This window comes from Pongo pygmaeus, chromosome 4 (genome assembly GCF_028885625.2).
Source record: "Pongo pygmaeus isolate AG05252 chromosome 4, NHGRI_mPonPyg2-v2.0_pri, whole genome shotgun sequence".
NCBI lineage: Eukaryota > Metazoa > Chordata > Mammalia > Primates > Hominidae > Pongo > Pongo pygmaeus.
The window spans coordinates 112,987,903-113,009,414 of NC_072377.2; the positions used below are offsets into that span (position 1 = coordinate 112,987,903).

The 21,512-nt window shown below is 34.9% G+C and overlaps 1 protein-coding gene across 14 annotated transcripts in view; it reads left to right on the forward strand.

Annotated features, from left to right (window-relative positions):
- FER (FER tyrosine kinase) overlaps positions 1-21,512 on the forward strand; it is a 461,370-nt gene that overhangs the window by 89,828 nt on the left and 350,030 nt on the right. The window contains exon 6 of one of the 14 annotated variants that reach the window (XM_063665121.1): positions 1,163-5,109. The exons of the other annotated variants lie outside the window; for them this stretch is intronic. Within the exon in view, the coding sequence (XP_063521191.1) occupies positions 1,163-1,191 (29 nt within the window). The 3' untranslated portion in view covers positions 1,192-5,109. Of the gene's footprint in view, positions 1-1,162; positions 5,110-21,512 lie in introns of those variants that run through there. 14 annotated transcript variants of the gene reach the window in all.

Sequence of the window (21,512 nt, forward strand, 5' to 3'; positions counted from 1 at the left end):
CTTTTTACGTTTAACTCTTTCCAAAGTCATGAACTCTTTAAGGTAATGCTGGCTTGAAGCAGTGAGCAAAGAAAGCCTCTTGCTCAGGGCTGTCACTTTACTAAGTAGTGAACGCATTTCAGTTAGAAGTGTTTCTTGACATCAGCATAAAATAACAGGTACTTAAATGCAAAATACACAGATTTTACCTTCCTATTGCAGGTTAAATTCTGAATACCTTTAGTTGGTTAAACACATGGTTAGGTTTAGCCATAAAACAGTTTTGTGAATCCATTATCTGCACTAAATAGTATATCTTGTATCTGCACTAAATAATATAAAGGAAATAATATATTTTTAAAAACTTTTAAATTGTATTTATTAGGAAATAAATAATACTCTGAGATTTATCTCTTAGGAGACATCCAGAGGTTTGTTGGTGGTTCTGGCAAATAGGGGGAATTCAGGTACTGTTTGCCATGATGTGCCTTAACAACTCCCTTTGACTATCATCAATGCTGTTGTTGTTCATGGGAAATAATTCTAATGTGGGTTTTAGTCTGTTAATTAATTTTAAAAGTCATGAATAGTGAAGGTTTGTGTCAGGAGTAACAAAGTAGTATTTAAGCTGCTGAACCTGCAGTCTGTTTTGTATCATCAGGTAAGAGTGAGAGCCGAGTGGGAGGTCTTTCTGGACCAATGGTGTGCAAAATACTCAGCCTTCCTTTCTGTTTTTCCTATGTCTTATCAGTGAAGAAGTGATGGATGGTTGTGGGAATAAATTATGTTGTAAGTACCTGGGATTTGTAAGGATTAGTATTTTAGTATGTATTTATATAGATGCTGTTTAGGCCCTTTTTTGAAAATCAACTATTAAAATTATGAGATAACCTGAGAAATTTTACCCAGACAGGATATTTGATATTAAGGAAATCTTGTTATATTATAGCATTGTTAATGAAATTGTGATTTTTTTTGAGGTTCTCTTTATTTTTGAGTTAAATGCAGAAATATTCACAGCTGAAGTGATGTGATATCTGAGGTTTGCTTCAAAATTATCTAAAGAATAAGGAGTAGATAGATAGAAGTATAGATGAAACATGATTGATCATGAATTGATGATTGTTCAAACCAGTTGATAGGTACATGGAGATATTGAACAATTCTTTCTACTTTTGTATAGGTTTGAATTTTTCCACAAAAATTATATAAAAATAAAGAATGTCACCATAAGAAATGAAAGAAAACTAGACGTTGGCATAAGCAAGTATTTCATGACCAAAAACTCAAAAGCAAATACAATAAGAACAAAGATAAATAGCTGGGACCTAATTAAACTAAAGAGCTTTTGCACAGCAAAAGGAAGAGTCAGCAGAGTAAACAGAGTGGGAGGAAATCTTCACAATCTATACACCTAACAAAGGACTAAAATCCAGAATCTACAACGAATCAGAAAAAAACTAACAGTCTCATCAAAAAGTGGGCTAAGCACATGAATAGACATGAATAGACAATTCTCAAAAGAAGATATACAAATAGGTAACAAACCTATGAAAAAATGCTCAACATCACTAATTTTCAGGAAATGCAAATCAAAACCACAATGTGATACCTCCTTACTCCTGCAAGAATGGCCATAATACAAAAACAAAACAAAACAAAACAATAGATGTTGGCATGGATACGGAGATCAGGGAACACTTCTACACTGCTGGTGGGAATGTAAAATAGTACAGCCACTATGGAAAACAGAGAGGAGATTTCTTAAAGAACTAAAAGTAGAACTACCATTTGATCCAGCAGTCCCACTACTGGGTATCCACCCAGAGGAAAAGAAGTCATATGAAAAAGATACTTGCACATGCATGTTTATAGCAGCACAATTCACAATTGCAAAATCGTGGAACCAACCCAAATGTCCATTAGTAAACAAGTGGATAAAGAAACTGGTGTATATCAGAGTATATACAGAGTGCTCCTGCCTCACACTCTTCCCCTCAAATCCCCAAAGTCCACTGTATTATTCTTATGCCTTTGCATCCTCAGAGCTTAGCTCCCACACATCAGTGAGAACATAACTCAGGTTTTCCGTTCCTGAATTACTTCACTTAGAATAATAGTCTCTAGTCTCATCCAGGTCACTGCAAATGCTGTTAATTCATTCCTTTTTTATGGCTGAGTAGTATTCCATCATCTATCTCTCTATCTATGGAAAACAAAAAAAGAAATGAAAGAAAGGTCTCAGATGATCCTTATTGGGGCAACTATTTCAATATCAAATTATTCTGAATCTATTCCTTATCATTTTATATTTATATACTAATACATTTATGTATTAATTCCTTCATTTAATCACTCATTTAATAAGAATTTCTTTTGTTTGGTAAATGCCAGAGATATAAAAATGAAAAAGATGTGGACCCTACCTTCAAGCCATTGAAAGTTGAGTTTTGTTTTTTTTTTTCCTGAGATGGAGTCTCGCTCTGTCGCCAGGCTGGAGTGCAGTGGTGTGATCTTGGGTCACTGTAGCCTCCACCTCCCGGGTTCAAGTAATTCTCCTCCTCAGCCTCCTGAGTAGCTGGGACTATAGGTGTGCACCACCACACCCAGCTAATTTTTGTATTTTTAGTAGAGACGTGGTTTCACCATGTTGGCCAGGATGGTCTCTATCTCTTGACCTCGTAATCCACCCACCTCGGCCTCCCAAAGTGCTAGGATTACAGGTGTGAGCCACCATGCCTGGCTGAAAGTTGAAATTTTTATAAAATCAAATTTTTACCTAATTAAAAAAATTTTCAAGCCCGTAGAAAAGTTGAAATGATAACATAATGAACTCCTGCATACTTTTTACCTGGATTCAAAAATTGCCAAAACTTTGTCACGACTAGGCTTCTGCTGTCTCTGTTTCCCCTCTTTCTATGTATATATATATGTATGAACATATATATGTAAGAACATATACATATAGAGTTTTCTTTTGATGAAGCACTTGAAAGTGTATTGTAACATCATAACATTTCCTTTTAAATACCTAAGCATATATTTTCTAAGAACTGTATTTTCCAACACAACCCCAATTTAATATGCCCAAGAAATTAAACTTTTATACACTAATAAAATTAAATATATAATCTGTTTTCAAATTCATTACAAAAATGTCCTTTATAACCTTGTTTGTTTTGGATCCAGGGTCCAAATAAAGGATTATATATTGTGTTTAATTGCCATGTAGAAGAATTGCCCTTACCCTCTTTATTTTTTAACAGGTTCATTTTGATACAGTTAACATACAACAGACAGCACCTATTTAAAATATTTATTTTGATAAATTTTGACATATGTACACACCTGTGAAATTATTACTACAATCAAGATAATGAACATGTCTTTCACCCCTGAAAAATTCCTAGTACCTTTTTGTAATCCCTGTCTTCCACCTCTCTATGATCTTCCATCTTCTATCTCCAGGCAACTACTGAACTGCCTTCTGTCACTGTATAGTTTGGTTTTCATTTCTTAGAATATTTTAAAAAGGAACCATACAGTACACACTCTATTTTGTCTGCCTTAATTTGTTCAGAATAGTTATTTTGAAATCCATCCATGTTGTTGCATGTATCAGTAATTCACTTTTTAAAATTGCTCATTAGGACTCTATTGTATGGATCTACTACAGTTTGTTTATCCATTTTCCTGTTAATAGGCATTTGGGTTGTTTCCAGTATTGGGCCATTACAAATAAAATGATGTTTTTGGATTGTTCATTACTGGTGTATATATATATATAAATACAATTGATTTTTGAATATTAACTTTTATCCTGTGGACTTGCTGAACTTGTTTATTAATTCTAGTAGGCTTTTGTTTTGTTTTGTTTTTTTTACATGGTGTGTTGCTCTGTCGCCCAGGCTGGAGTACAGTGGCACCATCTTGGCTCACTGCAACCTCTGTCTCTCAGGTTCAGGCAATTCTCCTGGCTCAGCCTCCTGAGTAGCTGGGACTACAGGTGCCTGCCACCACTCCCAGCTTATTTTTTGTGTATATATATTTTTCCAGTAGAGATGGGGTTTCACCATGTTGGTCAGGCTGGTCTTGAACTCCTGACCTCAAGTGATATGCCTGCTTGGCCTCCCAAAGTGCTGGGGTTACGGGCATGAGCCACCGTGCCTGGCCTCTAGTTGGTTTTTAAAAATGAATTTCTTAGGATTTTATACTTATAGGATCATGTTATCTGTGTGTAAAGACAGTTTTACTTTTACCTTTTCAATCTAGGTGACTTTTTTTTTCTCCTTCTTTTTCTTTTTCTTGCCTAATTGCCCTGGCCAGATCCTCCTGTATAATATTGAATAGAAGTGAGAGGAGCAAACAATGTTGGTTTGCCTTGTTCCTGAACTTAGGTGTAAAGCATTTATTTAGTCTTTCACCTTCAAGTATGATGTTTGCTGTAGTTTTTTAAAGACTTAAAAAAAATCATACTGAAGTAATTTGTCTCTATTCCTGTGTTAGAATGGATGTTGGATCTTGTCAAATGCTGTTTCTGCATCTATTGAGATAAATAGATACATATTTTGTTTGTTAATATGGTTATTTTGATTGATTTTCACATTTCAAATATTACACCAACCTTGCATAAAATCTCGCTAGTTATGACTAAGGATACAATTTTCTTAGTCATGATGTATTACTACTTTTTAAATTGTTGGATGTGATTTGCTAAGTTTTTGTTTATAATTTATCACCTATGTCTATGTTTCTTGTAATGTCTTTGTCTCATTTTCATATGAGGATAATGCTGGCCTCAGACTGATTACCTTCTCACCAATTTTCTAGGAAGATTTGTGTTGAGTTAGTAATATTTCTTTCTTAAATATTGGTAGAATTCACTTGTGAAACCATCTGGATCTGCTTGTTTTTATTTTTCCTTTTTGGTTAAGCTTTTAAAGTATAAATTCACTTTCTGTAATCAATATAGGCTATTTTAGCCAAGTATGGTGGCATGTGTTGGTTGTCCCAGCTACTTGGGAGGCTGAGAAGGGGGAGGATCGCTTGAGCCTAGGAGATGGAAGTTATATGCCATTGCACTCCAGACTGGGCGACAAAGTGAGACCTTGTCTCTGACAAAAAAAAAAAAAAAAAAAATGAGGCTACTTAGTTTGTTTCTTTTTATTTTAGGTTTGGTAGGTTGTCTTTTCAGGAATTTGTCCATTTCATATAAGAATGTGTTCATAGTAATTTGTTCATAATAGTCCTTTATTCACCTTTTTATTTATTTATTTTTTATTTATTTTTTTTGAGACAGTCTCGCTCTGTCGCCCAGGCTGGAGTGCAGTGGTGCAATCTCGGCCCACTGCAAGCTCCGCCTCCCGAGTTCACGCCATTCACCTGCCTCAGCCTCCCAAGTAGCTGGGAATACAGGCACCTGCCACCACGCCCGGCTAATTTTTTTGTATTTTTAGTAGAGACGAGGTTTCACCATGTTAGCCATGATGGTCTCGATCTCCTGACTTTGTGATCTGCCCACCTCGGCCTCCCCACCTTTTTATATTTATAGTATGTGTAGTGACATTTCCTTTATTAGTACTTTTTCTCTTGTTTCCTGATCATTTTGACTAGAGGTTTATCAGTTTTATTAATCTTCTCAAAGACCAGCTTTTGGTCTTTTTTCTTCTGTTTTTGTGATTTCTTTTATTTATTATTACTATACTTTAGGTATATCTCCCAGTGCTATCCCTCCCCCCTCCCCCCACCCCACAACAGTCCCCAGAGTGTGATGTTCCCCTTCCTGTGTCCATGTGTTCTCATTGTTCATTTCCCACCTATGAGTGAGAATATGCGGTGTTTGGTTTTTTGTTCTTGGAATAGTTTACCGAGAATGATGATTTCCAGTTTCATCCATGTCCCTACAAATGACATGAACTCATCATTTTTTATGGCTGCATAGTATTCCATGGTGTATATGTGCACATTTTCTTAATCCAGTCTATCATTGATGGACATTTGGGTTGGTTCCAAGTCTTTGCTATTGTGAATAATGCCGCAATAAACATACGTGTGCATGTGTCTTTATAGCAGCATGATTTACAGTCCTTTGGGTATATACCCAGTAATGGGATGGCTGGGTCAAATGGTATTTCTAGTTCTAGATCCCTGAGGAATTGCCACACTGACTGCCACAATGGTTGAACTAGTTTACAGTCCCACCAACAGTGGAAAAGTGTTCCTATTTCTCCACATCCTCTCCAGCACCTGTTGTTTCCTGACTTTTTAATGATTGCCATTCTGACTGGTGTGAGATGGTATCTCATTGTGGTTTTGATTTGCATTTCTTTGATGGCCAGTGATGGTGAGCATTTTTTCATGTGTCTGTTGGCTGCATAAATGTCTTCTTTTGAGAAGTGTCTGTTCATGTCCTTCGCCCACTTTTTGATGGGGTTGTTTGTTTTTTTCTTGTAAATTTGTTTGAGTTCATTGTAGATTCTGGATATTAGCCCTTTGTCAGATGAGTAAGTTGCAAAAATTTTCTCCCATTTTGTAGGTTGCCTGTTCACTCTGATGGTAGTTTCTTTTGCTGTGCAGAAGCTCTTGAGTTTAATTAGATCCCATTTGTCAATTTTGGCTTTTGTTGCCATTGCTTTTGGTATTTTAGACATGAAGTCCTTGCCCATGCCTATGTCCTGAATGGTAATGCCTAGGTTTTCTTCTAGAGTTTTTATGGTTTTAGGTCTAACATTTAAGTCTTTAATCCATCTTGAATTTATTTTTGTATAAGGTATAAGGAAGGGATCCAGTTTCAGCTTTCTACATATGGCTAGCCAGTTTTCCCAGCACCATTTATTCAATAGGGAATCCTTTCCCCATTGCTTGTTTTTGTCAGGTTTGTCAAAGATCAGATAGTTGTACATATGTGGCGTTATTTCTGAGGGCTCTGTTCTGTTCCATTGATCTATATCTCTGTTTTGGTACCAGTACCATGCTGTTTTGGTTACTGTAGCCTTGTAGTATAGTTTGAAGTCAGGTAGCGTGATGCCTCCAGCTTTGTTCTTTTGACTTAGGATTGACTTGGCGATGCGGGCTCTTTTTTGGTTCCATATGAACTTTAAAGTAGTTTTTTCCAATTCTGTGAAGAAAGTCATTGGTAGCTTGATGGGAATGGCATTGAATCTATAAATTACCTTGGGCAGTATGGCCATTTTCATGATATTGATTCTTCCTACCCATGAGCATGGAATGTTCTTCCATTTGTTTGTATCCTCTTTTATTTCCTTGAGCAGTGGTTTGTAGTTCTCCTTGAAGAGGTCCTTCACGTCCCTTGTAAGTTGGATTCCTAGGTATTTTATTCTCTTTGAAGCAATTGTGAATGGGAGTTCACTCATGATTTGGCTCTCTGTTTGTCTGTTATTGGTGTATAAGAATGCTTGTGATATTTGTACATTGATTTTGTATCCTGAGACTTTGCTGAAGTTGCTTATCAGCTTAAGGAGATTTTGGGCTGAGACAATGGGGTTTTCTAGATATACCATCATGTCATCTGCAAACAGGGACAATTTGACTTCCTCTTTTCCTAATTGAATACCCATTATTTCCTTCTCCTGCCTAATTGGCCTGGCCAGAACTTCCAACACTGTGTTGAATAGGAGTGGTGAGAGAGGGCATCCCTGTCTTGTGCCAGTTTTCAAAGGGAATGCTTCCAGTTTTTGCCCATTCAGTATAAGCAAATGGAAAAAAAGAGAGAAGAATCAAATAGATGCAGTAAAAAATGATAAAGGGGATATCACCACCTATCCCACAGAAATACAAACTACCATCAGAGAATATTATTGCAAACACCTCTATGCAAATAAACTAGAAAATCTAGAAGAAATGGGTAAATTCCTTGACACATACACTCTCCCAAGACCAAACCAGGAAGAAGTTGAATCTCTGAATAGACCAATAACAGGAGCTGAAATTGTGGCAATAATCAATAGCTTACCAACCAAAAAGAGTCCAGGACCAGATGGATTCACAGCCGAATTCTACCAGAGGTACAAGGAGGAGCTGGTACCATTCCTTCTGAAACTATTCCAATCAATAGAAAAAGAGGGAATCCTCCCTAACTCATTTTATGAGGCCAGCATCATCCTGATACCAAAGCCGGGCAGAGACACAACCAAAAAAGAGAATTTTAGACCAATATCCTTGATGAACATTGATGCAAAAATCCTCAATAAAATACTGGCAAACCAAATCCAGCAGCACATCAAAAAGCTTATCCACCATGATCAAGTGGGCTTCATCCCTGGGATGCAAGGCTGGTTCAATATACGCAAATCAATAAATGTAATCCAGCATATAAACAGAACCAAAGACAAAAACCACATGACTATCTCAATAGATGCAGAAAAGGCCTTTGACAAAATTCAATAACCCTTCATGCTAAAAACTCTCAAGAAATTAGGTATTGATCGCATGTGTCTCAAAATAATAAGAGCTATCTATGACAAACCCACAGCCAGTATCATACTGTTTTTGTGATTTCTACTTTAACAGTTTCTGCTCTGATCCTTCTCATTTCCTTCCTTCTGCTTGCTTTAGGCTTAGTTTGCACTTTTTCTGTTTTTCTTAATGTGGAAGCTGAAGTCATTGATTTGAGAACCATCTTCTTTTCAAATGCAAGCATTTGGCACTCTAAAGTTCCTTAAATACTGTTTTTTTTGCAGTATGCCCTCAATTTTATATATTATGTTTTCATTTTTATTCCTGTCAAAATGCTTTCTAATTTTCTTTTTGATTATGTTTTTTTTTTGGTGTGTTTTTCTTTGATTCATAGGTTATTTAGAAGAATGTTGTCTAGTTTCCTAATGTTTTATCATTTTCCTAGAGTTTTTTAATTTTTTAAAATTTAATTTCATTGTGGTCTGAGAATGTTTTTATGACTTTATTTCTTTTACATTTATGTAATAGTTTATTATGGCCAGTAAATGTCAGTTTTGGTAAATGCTTTATGTGCACTTGATAAGAATGTGTATTATGCTATTGTTCTTTGGAGTGATCTACATTGTCAACTTGGTCCAGATGTTTAATAGTATTATTCAAATTTATTATGTTCTTACCAACTTTTTGGCTACCTGTTGTATCAGTTATTGACGGAAGGATATTGAAATCTCCAACTATAATTGTGGATTTGTCTATTTCTTCTTGTAGGTCTATCAGTTTTTACTTTATGTGTTTTGAAACTATTATTGGTATGTAAGCATTTATGAGTATTATATTCTTTTGATGACCTGACTACTTTATTATTATGAAATGACCTTTATTATGCCTGGTAATAGTATTGTTTGCTCTGTTATTCATTCTGTTTGATATTAATGTAGCCATTCTAGCTTTGTTTTGATTAGTGTTTATATATTTTTTCTTTTTCCTTTTTTACTTTATATTTTATTTTTTTACAACAGGGTCTCACTCTGTTGCTCAGGTTGGAGTGCAGTGGTGGTGGGATCATAGCTCGCTGCAGCCTCGAACTCCTGGGCTCAAATAATCCTCCTGTCTCAGCCAACTGTGTAGCTGGGAATACAAGCATGTGCTGCCATGCCCAGCTAACTTTTTATAGAGATGGGATTTCGCCGTGTTCCCTAGGCTAGTCTCAAACCCCTGAGCTCGAGTTATCTGCCTCCCTGGGCCTCCCAAAGTGTTGAGAGTACAGGTGTGAGCCACCACGTCTGACCTATCTATATTCTTTTTTCATACTTTAACCAGTTTCAGTCTTTATTTCTGAAATGCATCTCTTGTAAACAGCATATAGTTATCTCTTGTTTCTTGATAATCCCTACCTTTTAATTAGTGGCATTTAGACCAATATTTAAATGTAACTTTTTATAACGTTAGGTTTAATCTCTCATTTTGCAGTTTATTTTCTTTTTGTTCCACGTATTCTGTATTTCACTTTGCCTTTATTCTACCTTTCTCTGGATTAATTGAACATTTTTCTGAAGATTCTTATCTCTTCTGCTGATTTGTTAGCTCTAATGTTTTATTTTATTTTGTATGTAATTTACTATAATATACCTTTAACTGGTATTATGCCACTTTGTATATATACCATGTATATAGTATGGGAATCTTACAGTAGGATAGTTCTGTTTCTCCCTTTCCTGTCTTTGTGCTATTATTGTGATATATTTTATATATTTTACTTTTGCTTATGTTACAAACTACACACTACATTGTTTTTGTTTTGTTTAAATAGTAAATTATCTTCAATAATAAAATATTTCATATATTTATCCAAGTACTTATCTTTTCCAGCATTCTTTATTTATTTATCTATGCCTCTATTTCTTTTTGGTATCATTTTACTTTTGCCTGAATGGCTTACTTTTAACATTTCGTGTAATGTTGGTCTGCAAGTAATGAATTCTTTATGTATGTCTGAAAAAATATTTATTTCACTTTCAGTTTTAAAATGTATTTTTTTGGGGTATAGAATTTTTTTTTTAAACAGATTTTTACCCCTTTATGTTTTTAAATATGTTTCTCCAGTGCCTTGTCATGGAGAAATCTGCTCTAATCCTTATCTTGGTTGCTCTGAACATTTCATTTTCCTTTGGTAGCTTTTAAGATTTTCCTTTTATCATTGGTTTTAAGCAATTTGATCATGATTTACTTTGTTGTAAGTTTTTATTAAAGTTTTAATTTATGTTTGTGTTTTTTGAGCTTCTTGTATTTGAGTTTTTAGTTTTCATCAAATTTGGAAAACTTTCAGCCATTATTTCTTCACATATATTTTCTGTCTCCCCTTCTCTTTTTGCTTTCTTTCAGAGACTCCAGTTACACATATATTAGGCTGCTTGTAGTTCTCTTACAGACTCCTAATGCTCTGATAATTTTTTCCCCTTGTCTTTTTTTTCTGTTTCATTTTGGTTAGTTTCTATGACTATATCTAACAGTTTAGTAATCTTTTCTTCTGCAATGCCTAATTGCCTTTAATCCCATCTGGTGGTGGTGGTTTTTTTTTTTTTTTTTGTCGTTGTTGTTGTTGTTGTTTTGTTTTGTTGTTGTTGTTGTTATCTCAGGCAGTATAGGTTTTGCCTCCTCAAGTATGATTTGGGTCTTTTCTTAAACCTTTTATATATCTACTTAACTTTTTGAACATACTGAATACCACTGTAATAACTGTTTTGAAATCCTTGTTACCCAGTTCTAACATCTGTGTCAGTCACTTTCAGTTGGTTGATTTGTTCCCTCATTTTGGTTAGATATTTTTGCTCTTTGAATGCCTGATAACTTTTGATGAGACGCCATACATTGTGAATTTTAAACTCGTTAGACTGGGTCTCATTAACAATTTTAATAAAGCTATAAGACTTCTAGTCCAAGGAGAAAATGTAGAACATTGCCTTGATTCATGATAGAGAGAAGAATAATAACATTTTGTTTGTGAAATGATGGAAGTTTAAAAATCATTTTATTAGGGCCAGGTGCAGTGGCTCACGCCTGTAATCCCAGCACTTTGGGAGGCCGAGGCGGGTGGATCACGAGGTCAAGAGATCAAGACCAGCCTGGCCAACATGGTGAAACCCCGTCTCTACTAAAAAATACAAAAAAAATTAGTTGGGCATGGTGGTGCGCGCCTGTAGTCCTAGCTACTTGGGAGGCTGAGGAAGGAGAATTGCTTGAACCTGGGAGGCGGAGGTTGCAGTGAGCCTAGATCGTGCCACTGTACTCTAGCCTGGTGACAGAGCAAGACTCCGTCTCAAAAAAAAAAAAAAAAAAAAATCATATTATTAGTGCCTTTTTTGAGCTTGTTTTTCCTCTTGAAATTTATAATGATCCTCTACTGTTTTTCTATATGATATCTATAATATACTTTTCCATGTGTTTGTTTTGTTTCATAAATTAATCTGAGGATTCCAGTTAAGGTGTTTCTGATTTTTCTTCTGCATAAGTTAAATAATTGAAGTTTTTGTATACTATACTTAGATAATCCTTTTGTAGTACTTGATTTTTCAAGGGATTCTGTAAGTTTCGGTTTATCACTGTACACCTTTAAGTAATTTGTCTTTGTGTTTGATTTGTCTTTTGATCTCATGTGAAGTGAGAAAAATTTTTATATAAAACTTGATGGAAAATGTTTTATCTCTTTTTTTAAGTTGGAATACTATTTGTTTTTCTATTAGAAAACATTAAACTTTTAAGATTTACTTTTTATTTTTTTTTCTTGTCAAGGGATTTCTGAAGAAATGCTGCAAAGAATATCTGTATATTCTATTTGTTACAGTAATTTTGTTTATTTAGGGCAGATCATAATTGATTTTGCTACACTGTTATTTTACATTATTCACAAAAATTAATAATGGTCACTTACAATGTTAGATAGTTTCTCTGGAAATTTCTCATAGACAGTTTTTAAGTACATGATTGGGAGAATAAAGAAATAGTTGAAACCAAATCTGTCTGATTTCAGTGTCCATGGCCTTTGTTGGTTTTGCTTCTTCCTATGAAGAACATGAATTAAATTAAACTCTATTAATGATAATGAAAGACCAAAACACATTAACCTAAGTTTTAGAGTCTTAGTGGAGTTTATCATCCTTCCTAATTTCTTCTGAGAGTTATATGAGTTTATTTATTCCCATATATTTTGGGCTCACCATTTCCTCAACTTGTTCATGTTTGTAGATAATATACATCATTGTATTAATCTGTTTTCATGCTGCTGATAAAGACTGGGCAATTTACAAAAGAAAGAGGTTTAATGGACTTACATTTCCATATGACTGGGGAGGCCTCACAATTATGGCAGAAGGCAAGGAGGAGCAAGTCATGTCTTACATGGATGGCAGCAGGCAAAGAGAGAGATTGGGCAGGGAAACTCTGCCTTATAAAGCCATGAGTCTCATGAGACTTATTCACGTGAGATTTATTCACTATCATGAGAACACCATGGGAAAGACCTGCCGCCATGATTCAGTTACCTCCCACTGGGTCCCTCCCACAACATGTGGAAATTCAACATGAGATTTGGGTGGGGACACAGCCAAACCGTATCAGTCATCTTCACCTATATATATACATGCAGGTTCTTATGCAGATGCCATGTAGTACTTTGTTCAAAGTAAAAAATAAAATAAAATAAAATTAAGAGTAAATATAATGCATGCCAATCTTATAATATGTAATCAAAACCATATTGAATTGTATTGTATTGAATTTAATAATTTCAAATGTGATTTTGCTTTGAAATTTTATAGTTTACTTAAAGATATTTTGAAGTATCAGAAAAGATGTTAAAAATAACTACCTTCTAATTATGTATTCAGATATAGCCTACTTAATTGATTCTGTATGTCTAGAATTATGCTAGGGTTTTATGTTTACCAAGCCTCAAAATACCTATCATAGTATTTATAAGGCTTTCTCTTACATGAGTAGGAGTCTGAATGCTTCTGCTTTATCATACATCATGTTCAGGCGAAAGAAAGAAAACAGGATAGCTACTCCACATTACACATGCCCATGTCAGTCAGTCTAGAGGCACTTGAAAGGAGTTCTCTTTACCCTCTTTTATCATACAAGTGGGGAAACAAACTATCTTCCTAATTATCCTTTCTCTATGATAAATAAAAGAATGCTAAGGGATTGGTAAACCCTCTGATAATTTATAAGCCGTCATTCATCCTAAGCAGACAGAGTAAGAGGATTACCTACTGCTAGAACTGTGGGGAGTAGCTGCAAGTCTCATTCAAAAGTAAATTTTTCTGTAATTGGGAAGTAGATTTTCTTAAATTGCCTCTTCATGCATTATGAATAGTTTGCGATATTTTATAGCCAATTAAAATTGATTAGATCTATTGAGTTGTCTCTGTAGAGTACTTTAATTATGAAAACCAGTTTGAAATGAGTCCAGCCTTGAGACAGTTGGTTAAATTTATGTATAAATAAGTCCACATTTTAAAAAATGGATACGACTTTTTAAAAGCTCTTTTAGTTGATTTCCTCAATTTGAGGTCACCAAGAATGGCAACTAGCCTTCTTATTCAATATCTGTATATTTTGGCGATATTTAAATATCAAAATCATGTTTGGGTGATACATGGAGGTCTTTATATTCTGGAATTCAAATTTCTCTCTCAGTTTAACATATGGAAAAATTCATATTGGACATGGTAGTTGCCAAAGTAGAGTTCAAGCTACAGTTGTTGGTCATGAGATCTACTGAAGTTACCTGAAAATGAGAGGTTTCCACTTATTTTTGGATTTAGTGATTAATATATATCAGCAGCTAACTTATGGAATGAATGCTTTTTGCTGCATAAAGTATGAAGTGAAATTTCCTTAATATGATAGGAATTTTACAAGGTAATTAAAAGTAACGGCACTCTTAGTTTTAATCTAATTTGCATTGGGTTAAAGCTGTGCAGAAATTGGAATGACAGCTATAATAATCTCATTAAATGCTGAAATATATGGGATGAAATATGCTATATGATTCATTTATATCTTTGTATTACTTCCTAAATTTGTCCATATTTTGCTTAGTTTTGTTAAGTAAACAAAGCTAAGTTCTACACATGAAAAAATTAAGAGAAGTTCTATCTTTTTGCTGATTTTCTTCTATATTTTATAGGTAAGCTTCTTAGCAATATTAGTTTTGGACTTAATTACTAAAAAGATTGTATAAATATCAGAGGGTAGTACTGATAATATAAACAGTGTGATCTAAACAGCACAAGGTAAAATTATAATCTTTCAATAACTTTTTAAAAATTGATTTGTTTAAATTTCTTTTTTTCAAATAAGAACTATATCAACTTATGCATTTAAGAACTATTTGTTGAGTTCTTGCTATATATTAGTCACTGCTGTCTTAATTTGGGATATTGTATATAACAATACATACAAAAATCCCAGCCTCCTTGAGGCTTACATTTTAGAGCAGAAGATAGCTGATTCATAAAATAAATAAGTGAAACATAGCATGTAAAATGGTAATAAATACCATGGAGAAAAATGAAACAAGGTAGGGAGATTGGGTATTGAGAAGATGATCATGTATTCCTCGTGGAGAAAGAAACATTTAAATAAAGAATGAAGGAAGTCAGGGAGTGAACCATGTGATCATCTGTATCAAAGAGTACTCTAGGTAGAGGGAATAGCCAAACAAAGTCATTGAGATTTTATCATTTCTGGCATATTTGAAGATCAGTACAGATACCTTTTTGACTGTAACTGAGTTGATGGATAAGAGAGAGCTGTGGAGGTATGAGATGAGGTCAGAGAGGAAGAGTGATGGTGGTTGACAGGTGATGCATAGATTATGTAGGATCTTGGTAGTTCTTTTAAAACACTGCCTTTTACTCAAGTAAGATGGGAAGCCATTGGAGTGTTTTGAGCAGAGGAGTGACGTGAATGAACTTACATTTTAACAGGATAATTGTTGTAACCTTTTTGAGAATAGTCTGAAATGAGAGAGGAAGGGCAGAAGTAAGGAGACAGTTACTTCCAGGCTGTTGCAGTAGTTTAGGCAAGGGGTCATGCTGGTTTGGACCTGGTTGGTAGCAAAAGAAGTGCTGAGAAGTGCTCAAATTCTGTATAAACAATTAATTCTTGTTATTTATGGTAGTTTGATAAAGTCACTGTGTACATTAAATTAGTTAGTGCTGACTTGTTTCACCTAGAGGACAAAAAGGTTTGTTTCCTGCAAGCAGTGACACAACATTTTCAGCAACTGATCAATATATAATTTTGTTTTATGTATGTTTTCATTTAAAGACACCTAATTTAACATTGAACTCACAACCAATGGTGCTATAACTCATGGCTAAATGAAACTTATCTAATACAGGTATCTTCTCTTCAAGGGTCATCACAGCCATTTTGAGCGTAGGAACATTAGACTTCAGCACTAGGGCCATTTCAAACAGTGAAATCACCAACAAAATTCACAAAAATGTGAAAAATGCACCACTTAGACTGCAAATTGTTTACAGTCGTGAAAGCTGAAACAAAAAGCGGAGCCTAACTTTGTTCAACCTCAGCTAAGAACCTGTGCCTTTACTCAAATTTTTTGCTGCTCTGCACATGGCATGCCTATAATTGACCTGGAATGCAATGCATGTATTGTTTTGGGGGTTTTAAAGAAATTTTATCCAGTAGGTAAATTCAAGAATACAGCTTTCACAAATAATGAAAATCTACTATATATTGAAAGTAGAGCTGGCTGGACGTGGTGGCTCATGCCTGTAATCCCAGCATTTTGGGAGGCCGAGGCAGATGGATCACTTGAGGCCAGGAGTTCAAGACCAACCTGGCCACTGGCCATCATGGTGAAACCCTGTCTCTACTAAAAATACAAAAAATTAACCAGGCCTGGTGGCACAACGCCTATAGTCCCAGCTACTAGGGAGGCTGAGGCACCAGAATTGCCTGACCCAGGAGGCAGAGGTTGCAGTGAGCCAAGATTGCCCCCACTGAACTCCAGCTGGGCTGACAGAGCAGCAAGACCCTGTCTCAAAAAAAAAAAAAAAACAAAAACAAAAAACAGGCCTAGAGGATTTGCCATTGAATTGGATGTAGTTTGTGAGAGAAAGAAGAAAAGACTGATTCCAAGATTTTTGGCCTGAGCAACTGGAAGAATGGCATTGTTATTAACTGAAATGGGAAAAATGTGGGAAGACTGGTTTTTAGAGTCTTATTAGATACTCAGGTGGAACTGTTGAATTAAATCTCTAGTTCAGCAGTTCCAGGGAGAGGTCTGGAGTAGAACTATAAATATGAAATGTTAATTGTCATTTAAAGCCATGAGATTTTATGACATTACCAGTAGTATAAATGAAGATAAAAAAGAGAAGAGTGTTAATAAAGACTGAGCCCAACATTAAGAAGTGAGGGAAATAAAGAGTTAAAAAGAATACAAAAGACCGGCCGGGCGCGGTGGCTTACGCCTGTAATCCCAGCACTTTGGGAGGCCGAGGCGGGCAGATGACAAGGTCAGGAGATCGAGACCACGGTGAAACCCTGTCTCTGCTAAAAAATACAAAAAATTAACCAGGCGTGGTGGCGGGCGCCTGTAGTCCAGCTACTCGGGAGGCTGAGGCAGGAGAATGGCGTGAACCCAGGAGGCGGAGCTTGCAGTGAGCCGAGATCGCGCCACTGCACTCCAGCAAAAAAAAAAAAAAAAAGAAGAAGAAGAATACAAAAGACCAATATAAAAGGAAAACTAAGTGAATGTACTATTCTGGAAGACAAATGTGGGAAGATAAGTTTCAAGGAAGAGCGAGTGATCAACTAGGTTGAATACTGCTAAAACATAAGGTGAAGACTAAGATTTGGAGTTAGCGAAGTGTAGGTTATTGGTGATTTTGACAAGAGAAGTTTCAGTGGAGTAGTACAGGGAAAACCCTAAATGGACTGGGTTTAAGAAAGAAAGAGAAAAAAGAAACTGGAGATAACTAGTATCAGTTTTGCGGTAAAGGGGAGGAATGAAATACGGAATTAACTGGAAGAAGTGTAGTAAAGGGAGGATTTTTTTTTTTTTTTTTCAAGATTGTGAGCTATTACAGCTTGTTTGCTGATGAAAGTGCACTTCTAGGGAAGGAAAAACAGTTGAGGCAACAGGAATGAAGGAAGAATTGCTGGAGAAATGTCCCTGAGTAGGTGAGAGAGGATACATCTAGTACCCTAATAAATAGATTAGTCTTCACTTTGAACAAGGACAGTTTATTCATAGTAATAGCTTAGGAGAGATGGAGAGATATAGATTCAGATAAAAAGGTTAGATATGCTGGTGAAAGCTTATGGAAGTTCTCTTCAGAGTAATTTTTAAAAATGGAGTTCACAGACTCCCTCTTCACACTAATATGGTTCACATTTCAAAATTATAAGGTACAAACCATTAAGTATACAATGAAAAGGTTTTTTTTCCCCACTCATTATTCACATTTTTCCTCCAGAGGCAACAGATATTATCTGCTTTTTCTAGAGATATTTCATGCATAACATGTAGCTTTTAAGCCAGTTTGTTAAGTGTGTTCATCAACTTATTAGATACCTTTTGTATCATAGTACATATTAGGAGTTGGAGGTTAGTGTGTGTTTGTTTATGCTGAATTAATGATGATCTCTACGCTTCTGAAACAGTCATATCCTAACATGATGACTGTTTGGTGAGCCTTCATTTTAATTTTCTTATCCAGTATCTTTTAGGAAGAGACTATAACTGTGCATCCCTCACATAACCTAGGACACCATGGATTGTAGATAAACATTTAAAGGATGAATGCCCTAAATTTTCTGTAAATGTTGTTCTTCCACACACTTGACTAGTCTTCTAAAGTAGAGTTAAATCTTTTTTTTTCAGTGTGGCTTCATTGTGTATTAATATTACATGTAGTGGAAACATGCCTGCTAGGAGACATACAAATTAAAACTAAATTTTCTTTTCTGAACTAGGAAATCAGTGTTTTGATATTTAAAGAACAAATTGTTGAGGTTTCTTATCTGTAGGCTAAATAATACCAGTTCTTTAGATATAATGAATATTCTGATACTTTAAAATTTTGATCCAATTTTCACAGCTTTCTTTTAACTATGTTTTAACAGCATTTCAGTCCTAGAGAAATGTTGAAGGAATAGTACAAAGAATTCCCATATACCGTTCACTCATGTTTCCCAAATGTTCACATTTTACCACATTTGCTTTATGCTTTTCTGTCTCTGTATGTGGTGCATACATACGTATGCATGTGTGTGTATGTGTAAATATAAAAACGTAAATGTGTATTTATTCAGTTGTCATATCTTTTTAGTTGCCTTTACACTGGAACTTTAATAGTCTTTATGGTTCACAAAACATTGACATTTTTGAGCAGTATAGAACAGTTATTTTGTGGAGTATTCCTTGATTTGCTTTTCTGCATAATATTTGTTATTTATTTTTCATAGGAATACCATAGAAATGATATTCTGTTGTCGGTGCTTTATATCAGGTCCATGATGTCAGTTCATCCCATTATTGGATATTAATTTGATCATTGGAGTAAGGTGGTATATGCTTGATTTCTCCACACTAAAGTTACATTTTCATTTTTCTTTTTGTTAATAAGTATTGTAGGGAAAACGTTGATGCTATGTAAATATGGTGTTACTCTTCAGATTTTCACCCACTAGTTTTTATGGCTATCAATGGTTCTTGCCTAAATCATTTATTATTATGGCAATTGTGAAATGGTAATTTTCTAATTCAATTATTCCTTTTACATTTATTAATTTGTTTTTAATATAAGGAAGGGCTTTTCCCTCCCATTTATTTTTTAAATTTATGTATTAATTTAATGTATTAGAATGAAGTCACAGATTCTGATTTTTATTCATGGATTATAATTTTATACTATCATAATGATATACTATCATGCTTAGATTTGGCCAGTGGGAGCCACTTCAAACTGGCTCCTCTGTCCTTTTGACACATTCCTATCGTTCATTGAGTACGTATTTTCTGGCTCATCTTATACTTTTCCTACTTCAGGTTCCATTTCTCTATGAAACCCTAGTTCCTTTTAGTGGAGAATTGTATTTGGAAAACAGTATCTGGCCATTGGTGTGCTCATTGCTATTGGAGTATCTTATTCTAGGTCCTGTTAATTGACAGAGACAGGAAATAAGCAACACGTACACACTCATGTACACCTGTGCTTTTTTCTGTTATCTGTTGGTCTGTCTAGGGATACACTGAGGGGTTCACATTGATGCTTCAAATTCTAGTCCAATACCATACAGTTTATTCCTCCTCTTCCTATTTATATATTTGCAACTGCTTTCTCTGGCAGTGAGAAACCTAGCTTCTGTTATTCACAATATTTTACTTACTTGCTCAAATGCTAGAATACACAGAAAGTAATTTCAGTATTGCTAACTCATGCCTCTGAAAAATGAAACTTAAAGACTACAGTTTGGTATTTGTTTAAAGCTTTTTTTGTCTTTAGCCTTCTATTGTAGTCAAATACTGTTTTCCAAAGTTACTTAGTTTTTTACAAAGTAATTTCCCTACTCCTTTTAGTGTGGTTAGTGTTATTCACTGGAAATACAGTTTGGTTCATTTGTTTCTGTTGTATCTCATTTTAATTTCCCCCCTCCCTCTTATCCTTGTTAATTTTGTTTATTTATTTCTATGTGAAACTTTAGTGATTCCAGAAGTTAATACTGTTCAAAACCATATAGGGAACTCAATCGTTTTTATTTCCCTTTCTTTCTTACACAAAACTGAGATTATATAATATTCTTTTTCCTTTGCTTCTCCATTGATAATGCATCTTGAAAATGACAATATTCGAGTTGGTAGACAGTTTTTTCATTCTTTTTTTTTTTTTCTGTCCTCACAGTCTCTTGCTAGTTTTTTCGTTCTTTTCAACAGCTGCATGCCACTTTATTTTAAGATTATTTAAGCCCTTTTCTACATATGGACATATAGCTTATTTCTGATTTTTCTAATTATATGTACTGCTACTATAAATAACCTTATGTATGTGTTTTGTATGTGTGTGTGTTTGTGTGTGTGATTGGAGGAATGAATTCCCAGAAGTGTGATATAAATTCCAAGAAGTGTGATTGCTGGGTTAAAAGGTATACTTACATGTGATTTTGTTAGATATTGCCAGATTTCCTTCTATAAGGATTATACCAATTTGCATTTCTACTAGAAATGTATGAATGTTTTTTCTCCACATCCTCACCGACAGTGTTTCTCAATTTGGTAGATGAGAAATAGTATCTCACTTCCTCTTTCTTTAACTCTTACATTGCTGTCACTGCTGTGATCTACCACTACAGTTTTTCAGTGTTTTCACAAGTAGAGCAGACCTTCTTTTTCTGATGGTTGTTTTTAGATCAGTCTTAAGCATGCTGCGGTTTCTTCTCTTCACCCCCACCCCTGCCTCACCCCCCAACACCCACCTCCAGCCAACCCACCCAACAGCCTTTGGTCTTCGTAAAGGCTTGCTATGGGAGGGGGAGAGATCATTTATAGAGATTTGGTGTTTACTTTTCTACTCATAGCCAGTTTAAAATTTGGACTTTCTCTGCCTGTTTTGCTGAGGGTATGAGTTAACGTTTTTCATTTTGTTCTTTATTGTATTTTTGGGTAATATTTGGGAGATTCAGAATTATGCTGCTGCCACATCCCAGCTACCCAGAACTCCCTCATTCACAGTATTGTGAAATTATGGAATGTAGATTTGGACATGGTACATCATTCACTTTACAGGTTGTTAGAAGACTGTGGGTCAATTGAATGTAGCAATCACTATATGCAAGGAAATTATATTACACAGAGTTTGAGAACTTGCTGTTTAAAGGTGTTTTATATTGAATTTTTAAATGAAGTGTCACTATTTCAGTTCTCTGAACAGTTCAAAACCATAAAATGTTTAATAAATGTTTCTTGATAAATCAAATTTTCTTATGCCAGGAAATTTATTAAAAGTAGCAAGATATGTATATACCTATTATTATTATTATTATTGTTATTATTTTGAGATGGAGTCTCTCTCTGTCACCCA